The sequence below is a fragment of the Lepisosteus oculatus genome, chromosome 21, assembly GCF_040954835.1.
Source record: "Lepisosteus oculatus isolate fLepOcu1 chromosome 21, fLepOcu1.hap2, whole genome shotgun sequence".
NCBI lineage: Eukaryota > Metazoa > Chordata > Actinopteri > Semionotiformes > Lepisosteidae > Lepisosteus > Lepisosteus oculatus.
This window is the reverse complement of record NC_090716.1, coordinates 16,432,859-16,445,346: the sequence shown is the minus strand read 5'-3', so window position 1 is coordinate 16,445,346 and position 12,488 is coordinate 16,432,859. Positions and strand designations below refer to the sequence as shown.

The 12,488-nt window shown below is 41.8% G+C and overlaps 1 protein-coding gene across 2 annotated transcripts in view; it reads right to left on the bottom strand.

The window, feature by feature from the left end:
• Positions 1-12,488, bottom strand: part of kcnq1.1 (potassium voltage-gated channel, KQT-like subfamily, member 1.1) — a 282,710-nt gene that overhangs the window by 196,441 nt on the left and 73,781 nt on the right. The window contains exons 13-14 of one of the 2 annotated variants that reach the window (XM_069181428.1): positions 11,300-11,356; positions 10,667-10,790 (exon numbers count right to left, since the gene is read on the bottom strand). In XM_069181428.1, coding sequence (XP_069037529.1) covers positions 10,667-10,790; positions 11,300-11,356 — 181 coding nt within the window. The remainder of the gene's footprint in view (positions 1-10,666; positions 10,791-11,299; positions 11,357-12,488) is intronic. The other variant, XM_069181429.1, reaches the window with a different exon arrangement.

Below are 12,488 nucleotides of genomic sequence, written 5' to 3'. Positions count from 1 at the left end.
AGTGTGTTGTATTTTTTCAACATGACTGTCCTCAATGTAACCCTACGAAAGAATCGGGCAGTATATTTTCCAAGCATTCATTTGTACGTACATTGCGCTTCCTACAGTGTGCTCTGCTACTCTCCTCTCAAATGATCTTTACAACATTTCAACTCTGCTCTACAGGTCTTTTATGGTTTGAACACAGTATAGCAAGAAAGTTTGAAAGTCTTGAAAAGGGTTTTTTTGGACTTCTAGCGGAAGTCCAGGTGGTCTGGTGGGCTGTTTTATTGCTTTCCCAGCTGGCACTGTGTTTTCCTAGCTCCCCGTGAGACAGGTGTGGGTAGTGGGGGTGACAGCAGCAGTGCCCACACACAGCCCGGCAGCCCACAGTGACAATCAAGCTGGGGTGTGGGGATTCACAATGAGCTATTATTGGGCAACAGCTACTGGACCATTATCCCAGCTTGGCTCTGAGCTCCGGGAGATAAGCTTCGAGACCCCAGAGAACATATCCTTTGAGAACACAGACTAAACATGTCTGAATATCTCATGTTTCACTGCCATTCACTTTATGCAGTTATTGTTCATATTTTAGTAAATGTTTAATATTACATCAAAAGAAGTAAATAGATTTTTTTTATTTATCTGCTTCAAAGCTATTGTTCAAATTATAATAATGTCCATGTATTCAAGACCTCTCTTTCATACTCTATTTTTTTTCTGGTCATCTGACTCAGTTTTATCACCCAAGAGTTGGAAGGCTGACAAACTATGGAAGATAAAATATGGTATTACAACTATAAACCAAAGCAGCACTGATGGGTAAATAGATATTTGCTCCTCAGAAATAAGACTGCTATTGTCATATTGTTTTTAATATTTATTGTCTGGATTTACACAATGAGCTCAAATAACCTTAAAATAGTTGTCATTTGACATTTGGATTATTAGGACTGAACTGAGAAGACTCAGCTGCATACACTGTGATCAGCACTTTTCTAGACCAGATGTACGAGAACAAACACACTTCTGATGTCCTACAGAAATTAAACTGGAAATAGCACAGAAAACACAAAAACCTCAAATCACGTCTCTGTTAAATTCTATAACTCCCATGAGAAACTGCAACATGCCTCTAAGAAGGATCCTTATCCTGTGAGCCAATGAGAATCTGCACCAGAACTGTCACCAGAGCACATGACACAGATGTGAACTCTGTGGCACTGCTGTTGACGTGGGTCCAAATTCCCAAGACATGTCAAAGGAATCCGAAACATAAGCAGAGGCAAAACACAGATGGAATTCCCTTCTCCTGTCTAATGAAACTGGATTATTTTCTCCGTTGTAATCCCAGCTGTGCCGAGTCCTGAATGAAACAGAAGGTACAAGCTTGTTTACATGCTGTGCTGCTGGGCTGTGAAAAACCAGGTCGATGGTTTTCCAACAAAGATATAAAACCACATAACAGGAGGATAATGATTCAAGTCACCAAAACTGAATCAAATCCAAATGCGTCTTCTCCTAATTCTGTTCAAGAATATTAGAAACCCCCGAGACCCAGGAATTGGATTATTGATCGATCCCAAAATTCTCAGGCAGTTGTCTCACGAAAGCCCCCCAAGAGCTGTTCCGCACAACATGGGTGGGCAGCCGGCTTCTGCCAGCTGTGACTATGTGTCAAGAAGTGCTGTCTAATTTCGCTCAGAAATGTATCGTCTCTCAATTTCCACATACGACTCTTGGGCCTGATTCCAGTTCAGAGCTACTGCTTGTTTTTAAACTCTTGTTAAGCAGTCATCAGCATCCTTTCAGAACAGTAAAATAATCCAAATTGAACACACTACTCTAAATTAGTTCCTACCACTGCACTGTATAGACAGTATTTAAAATTAGCTCCATTAACCACATGCTTAAAATTGTGTTGTACTATTTTTCTTATTCTCTACTGGTGCCTGGCCCACTTTTACAGCAGAATAAGCTCAATTAGAATTCCAACAGCTGCCACATGTTACCCCGATGCAGGGCTCTTGCTTAATAAAACAACCAGCATTCCCCAGTCACAGAGGGAACAATGCGGCTCTTTAATGTCCCTGCCATTCGACACAAAGAATGAGATGATGCCTTGTTTGATCTGGCACACGTAGTTTGTGCTAATGGGCTACAGGAACACGCAATTCTTACAAAAAAATCTGAGAAATGTCTCAGTACACAAGGGGGCACTGAGTGAAAGGGGGTCTGAACACCAGGGGCATTTAAAAAAAATTAACAATATAAAGTTGCTTTGCAAGCACTTCCACGGAAGTGCTCATTGTAGCACCTTTTAAATCCTGGTAAATGTTTGTGATTGGCATGTTGTATCAAAAGAAAAAAATATGCTAGCATTTAACTGCCGGCCTTTCAATGTCATATGGAGAATTTTTGCCAAGACACTGCCTTCTCTACTGATCCAAATTCATCAGTCCTGCGTTTTGCCATTGAAATAAAGTGTTGTTTCTCCCTCCCAAACATCAAGAACCAAAGGGAGGTTTTCGGCTTATTTGAAATAGTACAGTAAATAAAGTGGCAGGTAAGCAGAAGATTCATGACAGACGATTGTTTTTCTAACCAGACCTTGGGGTGGAGTGGGTACGCAGTGCTTGTCCCCGGGGTCTGTGCGCTCTCCCTGCGCTCACGTGGGTGTCCTCCAGGAGCTCCCGTTTCCTCCCGTCTTTGTGTGAGTGTGTGTCCTGTCCAGAGTGTGCGAGTGTCTGTGTGTGCCTTGTGATGGACTGGTGTCCTGTCCAGGGTGTGTGAGTGTGTGTCTGTGTGTGATTGTGTGTATGTCCCATCCAGAGTGGGAGTGTGTGTGTATTCTGTGATGGACTGGTGTCCTGTCCATGGTGTGTGTGTGTCTGTGTGTGTGTGCCCTGTGATGGACCAGTACCCTGTCCAGGGAGTGTGAGTGTGTGTGTCTGTGTGTGCCCTGTGATGGACCGGTTACCTGTCTAGAGGTGTATCCTGCCTTGCACCTGTTGCTTGCTGGGGTGGTTTTCACTGGCTAAAGCAATTAGAAACTGGATGAATGGGTGGATGTAAAAGATGAGCTGTCTACAAGTACAAATATGCTTAAGGGCAAGGGCTTACACACGGAATAAACTTACAGAGGAATGATGTGGATATAAGTGTTTTCCTTTAAATAATGACCTAATGAAATAATAATAATTACCATATGTAAAATAATAATAAAATAATGAAAAAAATAATAATACACAAGTAAAGACTGCCAAAAAAAGACACTAATACCTTTGAATGCGGCCTCTGATATGTATTTTCCTCTCTCAGAAGGTTCTCTGATAGCAGAGTTAATGTCAGTGCAAAGCCACTCTGCCTACTGCACCTGCGATATCTGCATATTTTAGAGGGGCCAGAAACAAGGGGCCGCGAAAAGGTAGACCTAATGTTTTCAGCTGGAAATTATTAAGGGACATAAAATGTGCAGAAGTACAAAAAAATGTTCTGTACAAGACTGCGTACTTGTACTCGCTGTTTCTGCTGTCGTTGTGGAACGCCCAGGTGGCCCTGATTTTCTTGTTAAAAGTGGGTCATGAAATTCATGTTTTCTTATTATATAATATTACACGCAGACCTGTATCTGAACTGCAACAGGAGGTCAGGGATTGTTTCCATGTGTACTGTGGCTTCCTGTGTGGTGCCGTGCTGTTGCAAATATTTCACAATTGAAACTCAGCATTGCCTATATTCTTCTACAATTACAGATTTTTATCACTGCCATTTATAATCACGGGTGACACGCTGGCGCAGTGCTGGCGTCCCGGGTTCAGCTCCTGAGTTGAGTTTGTGTGGGTTTCCTCCGGGTTCCTTCTGCAGTCCAAAGACATCTGGGAAAACTGGCCCTGGTGTGAGTGTGTGTGTATTCTGCGATGGACTGGTGTACTGTCCAGGGTGTACCCTACCTCGTGCCTGGAGCTTACTGGGATACACTCTGGATCAGAGCAAAAGCACACTGAATAAAGGGGTTAGAAAAAAAATGATGGATGGATTTGTCATCATTTAGAGAAAAACTTTCTTGAAAGTCCATGACTGATGAACGTGAAGCATATAAACACCACAGTCCGGCAGCTTGACAGCACACATCACATGACATCTGAAGCAAAGGCTCTGGTATACCAACGCTTTAAGAATAACTGACAGGTCCACTCTGACAGAGGGTGTTCATTATGACTCTGGATACAGCTGGTGTCCTGTTAAATTAAATACAGCACTGGACTGATGTACAAGCAAATGTTTGTCACCCCCCAGCCAGGGCATGAGAGAGGAAGAGCTGCGCAGAAGGTAGTATATACACGCAAACACCAGTGTATGGCTGTAAATTAGCACAACAAAGTCAGATACAGAAGCACTGGGCACACAATTGGGGGGGAGCTTGTTGAAGTTGTGTATTTGTGTGCGTGAGAGGGGGGTTGTGTGTGTGATTAGTAACAGATTAGAGTGAGTGCGCCACCCATAGTTTTCAGTTTGCTTTCATGTCTAAAGCAGGGAGTGTGTGTATAATTACAATCCCCTGCTTTGATCTGTGTGAAACTCCCCCTCGCTATCTATCTGCCACCCATGTGACTTGCCTCACACCTGATGGGCTCACCCTGTCATCTGGTCTGGCTACAGTCAGTGTGGTCCTGTCAGTCTAGTGGAGGGCTACAGACCCTGGAGCATCACCTCTCATGGGGAGAAAAAAGCTCCCTGCCCACAGAATAAAAAGTCGGCATTATTTTCCAAACATTGATGTCATAACATTACAGCAGAAGAGATCAAATGCCAATTTTAATCACCGCATTTGTTACTGGAAATCACATGAAAGCAATTTGAAAGGGGCTTTTTGCTTCACACCTTAAAGATAGAAGATATATTCAAAGGACCTTTCTATATTAATAATGCATCTAACATTCAGTGGAGTGGGTTTCAGCATAAATTAAAATAGAATTATCTAAACTGAAATCTCTAAACATCAAAATCTATAAAAATAGAAATCTCTAGATGAGATTCAAAGTACCCTGCATATTAGGTTTACATGATTCTGTTGATGTGCTAGTTCACTAAATAAACTAGACACAACCAGAACCTGCATGTTTAGAATTTAATTTGTTTCTTCATTGTTTAGTCTATTTTAATAAGAGTATTGTTTCATGAATTAAACATGACACTACAATATGACAACAGACAGCTACTATTGCGTGAAAATGTTCCTCTTCATTTTTGGATTGAAAGCTTTCATTTAATTCCACATCTTAATTAGACAAAATAAAAACAAAAAATATGAGATCAGCTTACGTAAAACAACACACAACGAGGGAGATTTTAAACAGAATGGATGGAAACTTAAGTTTATCTTTGCTCCAAATTATTAATGATGAAAATACAACCCTAAAATAAAAATCTAACTATCCAACCATGCAAATCCATCTAAAATGTCGCACAGATGGCCATATCCGGAGTGTAGAGACAACCCCATTAAAAAAAAAAAAAACTTGTTAGTAGCTTTGAAATGAAAACCTATAAAAAAGAATTAGACATTTAGTCTCCGACTGAGCTACAGGAAATTAGCTTCTCTTTCCTCCATAACCTGAACTGCACAGTCTCCCCATGTTTGGAACTCGGGTAGCCAGTTCCTGACCGTGTTCAGGACCCCACAGAGCAAGAATTGCACATCTTTCTTTATAGGGCCAATTCAAAGCCTACCATTGTTCCACATTAGGGGGACACTGGCCCCACTCAAGTCTCCGCCAAGAGCCCGGAGACCCTACGACTGCGTCAGCGCCAAGCCTGATCTGCCTCTGAAGCACATGAAAGAAAAGAGGTTAGCTTTTGATGTCGCCTGACTTTGCCTACCTACTGTCCTTTTAACCCCCACAGAGAAAGAGGATCAAATGCTGTACTCCCTGGAAGCTGTGCTGTATGTGCACTTTTAAAGTTCAAAACCATTTTTTCCTTCCTTCTTTCTCTCAGATGGGACAGAAGAAAAGGTGAAGTCCAGTTAAAGCTTTCTTCAGCTTTTGATATGGCGAGGGGATTGTAATTCAGCTGGGAAACACTATAAGTAAGGTCCTATTGTTTCTTACTTCACAAGGCAGTGGAAATCCCAGGCCTGCAGTGAAACTAAATCATGAGTGTTTCTTATTAGATTCCCATTCAGAGGCCAGGCACCTTGACAGTCCACAGGGAATTGTGGAAAATATTTTTGAAGCAATGAGATGTATTTTGTGAACAGCCACTCCATGGATGGGTGAGCTTATGAAGTAAGAACAGGACAATTTCCAGATCATCCCATCTAACAGGACTCACCCTAGATGGGACGCCAGTACATTGCAGAGCAGACAAACACAAACACACACACTTGCACCAGGGCCATTTTTCCGAGAAGAGAATTAATCTACCAGTGTGTCTTTGGACTGTGGGAGGAAACCGGAGAATGAGGAAGAAAACACAAATCCAGTCAGACCATACAAACTCCACACAGACAGCACCCCAGCGCTGTGATGCTCACCATTTCAGCAGCCTGCCGCCTGCGTCTGCCGGGCTTGCTGCTGTATTCAAACATGCTCATAACTTGTAGCGTATCTAAAACTAAGCGGCTTGGATTTAACACAAAACATAAAACTAAAATGCATGAGCACTTCTCTCCTGTTTCAGGTTCCTTGCGCTGGCTCCCTGTGAGATTTCAGAATAAAACTTCAAGTACTGCTGCTCACTCTTGAATAGTTGAGCTCGTGACTACAGCAGTGATTTGTTATCCCATACACTCCTCTTTTTCAGTAGGACTGCTCCTTTCACGTACCTGTCGCCTGTGTTCTTCTTTTGGTTCCTAAAGCCCATGCTTTCTGTTCTGTCTCTGCTAGGCTGTGGAACGATCTCCTAGCGCATTTGAGATGTTGCAAGACAGCCAGCTTTCAGATCCTTAAGACTTGCTTTCATATACTAGCTCTCATTTCTGCTGCCTTTTTTGTGTGTAGTTGTGCTCGTGCGTTTCTAATGTTTTTTTGTTTGTTTATTTACAGAGGCGGAGATGTTGGGACATGAAATGTTTAAAATGATAATTGTGATACATATTCCACTTCACATAACTCTGGATGAACTGTGAAATGTTTGGTGCAGACAATGGGAATAACAGAAATGCTAGAATGTTTGACTGTTTCCAGCTTAGGCTGAGGTCTAATACACAATACATAACAATTAAAAACTATGATTGGCTTCTCCAAAATGATGCAGCTCTGCTCTGCTTTACATCTCCAAAAGGACAGTGCTGTGCACTCCGGCTCCCCCACAACTCTGAATTGGAAGAAACGGTTAGAAGATGGATGGTCTCTTTTGGTTTAATCATTAGTTTGCTCATTGACGGTTTAATCCTAATAGGTTTTTGAAATGTTTAAGCATTTAGATGGACATCTTCCTTATTCCTCACAGTGCTGCTTAAATGGTACCTCTGAAGTACTGAGAGACAGATGGACAGTCAGATGCAGTTGTTCATTTCACACCTCCTCAAAGAAAAGGAGGAAGTGACAACAGGGGCTAATTATCAGCATCCCCGTCACACCTACATGCGAAAGTGGAGCAAGCTACACTACTCAGGAAGGAACACTCACCCCAGCTGCAAAATAAACCTTCAGCAGCAAGTGCACTTTCAAAGAAAAAAAGACCTACACAATCCTTCAAACATCCAACATACAATCTAGAAGTTTCAAATGACAATATAGCTTTTAATTATATTTGATAAAGATAAAGAGTAAGTTACTAAAGGATGGATTGGAACCGGTTATTCTGTCCTTCATACAGGACACATGGCCCAGTACATATTTGCAGATAATATTTATTCTTTGTGTGTAAGCTCATTTGCATTAGGCTACAGCCATACGATAAGATTCACTGCCCTCCTAAAACAAATACAGTAGGCTGTGTTTGGATCTGATATGTGTTCTTTAATTAAAAGTTTTCAAACAAACTAACCCTCATTGCACCATTCTACAATATACTGACAAACAACATCTGACACACTTATATTGTGTGTACTATATTCACACTACCAAGAAGAGCTTACAAGAGGCACATTTACTATGAGCACAGCTCCAAAATATTGACAAAATGCAATGTTGAACGGCTCCTGCATTTTCACCAGCACACTTGAAAAGGGACGGAGATGGACCAAGTGGATGACATCCCATATGTAAATCACATTGGAATCCTTTGGGATGAAAGGATGATGATTTGGCAGAAACGGCAACAGCTGCAGTGTGCACATTTTCACTTGCTGGTCTTGTTCATTTTGATCTATCTTTGAACTGGCAGCTTCAGCAAAAAAGAAATTCACAAGGTGGACATCTCAGCATCAAGTGTACATTAAAGGGGAACTGCAACTATTTTTCTATTTTGGGGTTAGAAAGATTCGGCGTTGATGAGTGCACTTCAATTAAAGTAAATTGGTTTTACAAGTTACATCACAAAATAGAAAAAAATTCCAGGTATGCACGGTGCCATACTCTACAATTCAGAACGAGGCAACAAAACTTCCTATGATGTGAAGTGGCCCTGTTACATTGTAAACAAGCAGACTTCTGAGTACGTCTCTTTTAATCCAATAGAAAAATTGCTCTTGACTTCGAGATGGTTTTCCCGACCTATACTACTTACCTCTTAACCCTGCGTCCCGATCACATCGGAACATTTCTGCGGTGACAACCTGTTCTTATTCGCTTGTACATCTTATTACATTAGACATCACAGTGAGCTAGTGACTAGTGAGCAGGAAGGGCTGCTTCACATCACAATTCGTGGGAACTCTCACTCTTGCTCCTGGTGAGACCAGGGGTTTGCTACACCATGGCAACTTACAGTATTTTTACAACTTTGTCTTAAACTCTGAATTTGTAAATTGTTGAAATACCATCAATAACTTTATTTTGTTACAGTTTAATAACTGGTTTGAGAAATTGAGACTGCAGTTTCCTTTTAGTACAGACACTGTACGTTACAGGCTTTTCTCCACCTAAACAGCAGAACAAAGCCCTTAAATAGTCCGAGGTGTTACGATTAGCCAAGGATGAAATACCCAGGCCAAGAACGGATTCATCGTTGAGGCACAAAGTAAATATACAGGGATAAAAAAAGTCTGGCACAGGCGACACGTCCCAAACTGAATTAACGCCTCGGGAGTATTGCCCCACTATACTCGAGCAGGCAGCAGAAGTCAAGTGCCTCTCCTGCGTTCGTCCCCTGTGATGTCTTTGAAGTCGAGACAGATGTGCCTCCCTCTCGCAGTCGTGAGGGAGCATGCTGGTTCCCCGGCAAGAAGTGCCCGTCCGGCAGGAGAAGAATCCTTTTGTTTGCTTCCCAGGCCTTTGATAGCATGCCAAAAATGTTTAACCAGGGCCAAGGGGCTGTGATTCATTTTAATTAAAATATGAATGTCTTGCTTTAGCCCTCTTTTAACAATAATATGCACACAATGCCATAAAATATTTCCATTTCCAGAAAGTCACATTAAATTGCTAACTGCTTCCTGCAGCCTCTGCGCAAGAGAAAAATAAAGATGTGGCATCTTGGCATATTCCTACAGCTGGGGAACAGTGGACAGTGTGTAGTTCTACATGAAAGTTGCTCATTTTCACATATTGATATTTTATAAGGATTTGAAAGGTCCCTCTTGGAAGCCCTTCCGTTCAGTTTGGCCCCGTACCACCACTATTTAACTTATTTTAATTGACTGACTTGTTTTTGTTGATTCATTACACAGAACTACAATTTTAGAAAAGCAGTCTATAAAAAAGACAATATTCTCTAATGCAGAATTATTTTCTGTGCTACATTCTAAAACTCAACCTAAAAGCAAAAAGACATACTTTACTTTTAATTCTCTCCCACCTATTTTTCACTTAACACACATACAGCTCCAACACTCAAAATGTCCGTGATGACCGATCCAAAGTGACTTAGTGAGCAAACGACACATCTACTACTAGTTACATAAAAAAGATACGTTACGAACAAGAAAAAGGTCCAACAACCTCACAATTCTAGCAAGTTGGAATTGCTAACTTTAAAATGGATTTGATGCAGCACAAAAGCAGCAACTCTCCTCTGACAGACCACACACACAGTAAAGCCCACCTGGAGTCTGTTTTGTATAGACAGCAACTTTTCTTTAGCCCAATCAAAACAAAAGGCTCCAACAGGCCAAAACATTACAACATTACAAAACATCACAATAACCCTAAAGGTGACACTCGTATGATACAAATACCTAATCAAAATATTTTCAAAAGGCAAATCCAGAAAAACGTGATGCCGTAGTCCTGTGACTGATAAAGAGCAGCGTACACTGTAGCTTGCTGCCTCCACGACACTGCAGGTTGGAATCAGGGACCCAATCTGCCACAACTACATCTTTAAATATGAAGAATGAGAATATCTTCCTGATGCAGTCAAGGTGATAACAAATATTCTTAAAAATGATATTTCAGTGCCAAGGGTAGGACAACATTTCAGAAATAAAGACAGTGTACAGTAGATGCTTCCTGAAGCACAGCAATGTTCTGTGAAACTGGGAGATTTTCAATTTTAAAGTAAAAAAATGAGAACATCATGGAAGGTGCGGCACTTAATAAACCATCTGTACACTGAGAAATGCTCCGTGACTTACTGTGAGATGTGGGTGACTGGAGTCAGGACACTGTCCCCCTCTAAGTCCAGATCGTCTCCAAAGCTGTTGGTGCGGTGAATTGGTCTGGGTGTCTGAACATCCAGAAAACCTGCATTTTTCTTGACTGAAAAGCAGAAACATTAAGACATAAAAATGAAAGAAGATAGGAAATTCAAGCAGATAACACAGATATTTCAGGTAATTTGGAACACTTCAGCCACAGCAATATTTGTCATCATATTAGTGTGATCTAGAGTTCCTGTCCCACATTATTCTTATTCAAATCAAAATCTTTCTGCTTCTTTCAGAATTCCCCCCCTTGGTTGGTTTACAATATTTGATCTTTCAATAGAAAGTCATACTGTATGAAAAACTTGCAGCCATTCAAATTCCATGATTACCACATTTGTGCCCTTATTTGAGTGCTCTGTCTTTGTCTTTATTTGGTATAGGACATACAAGATGCTGAAACTGCTGCTATGTGTATCCATACATTTCTGATGCAAGAGAATGCTCAAATTGTTCGTTCAAATGACAGATTAGTTGACAGCACAGTCCAGTTCAGTTGTGTTTCTCACGTGCAGACAGACGAGAGAGTGCTAGACAGGCAGAGAAGACAGAGAGCAGAGTTACCTGGCGAAGGAGAGCCAAGCTGAAAGGAGGATATTGAAGTCCAGGACTGCTGGCGTCCTATAGCAGCAGTAAACACACAAGACAGCGAAACAACAGCCAAGAAGGTCAGGCACAACCGACAGAGAACACATCACCACAGCAAAATCTCTAGGACAGAGGAAAAATCAGAGGGAGGAAAGACCACTTTAAAGGGATGAAAGAAAAGGAGTTCCTGGACACTCCACTCACTTTACAGGTAACGGGGACTCCCCTCCACCACCACCAGTGTGCAGCCCCACATGGATGATGCACCAGTACGCTCCCCACACACCACCTCTCAGTGGGGAGGGGAGCAGAGTGATGAAACCAGTTCATATTTGGGGATACTGTGACTGGTAAAAGCCAGGGGGAGATTTGAACAAATACACGCGGGTATCTGCCTCAGCAATGGGCAATGTGAGTGTGGATCTGTGAAATGAGAGTGGCACAAAATACGCAGCCCAAGAAGGAACAATATCATCACCTGTGACACTGAGTAAAACAGGTTGGTGGCTGACAGAAACCTGATAGATGCTGTACCACAGCAGCTCCCTGAGCCTCGAGATTGCACAATACCATCTGGTTATAAGGACAACAAGAAAGAAAAGCTTGGCAGACCACTGCAGGAATTATTAATTCATCTGGAAAGTGCATTTAAACCCCTCGCAAAAATGAAACAAATATTTTTACAGTTTCGTTTGTAGCCAGCTGGAGACAGTGGTGCGTCACCTTGCAATGTGAGTGAAAACATCTGTGGCCCATACAGAAGGCTTCTAAAGCAGATGCCAGTTTTTCCAGAGAGCGCAACAACACCACAGTATTTAGAAAACTGGAACAACAGGCTCCACTAATGGGCAAAGGATCCCAAACTGTGGCTTTAGTGTATTAGGAGAAGTCAGTGACAAGGGAGATCAGGATAGCCCAGCCGGACCCCGGTTCACACAAGGTCGAGCTGTACTGATTCATGTATTCGCACGTCAGATGATATGACCATTGATTTAAATCTTGCAATCCCTGCTTCATGTTTACAGCAGAGCAACTATTGACTTTGATTATTGTCAGATGCTCAGACAGTCATCAGTCAGGTAGTTTAAGCTTCCAGTGTTAGCATCACCTCTCACTGCCACAGATTTTCCATCATTTATGGTCGATTACATCTGTGGCACGGCTA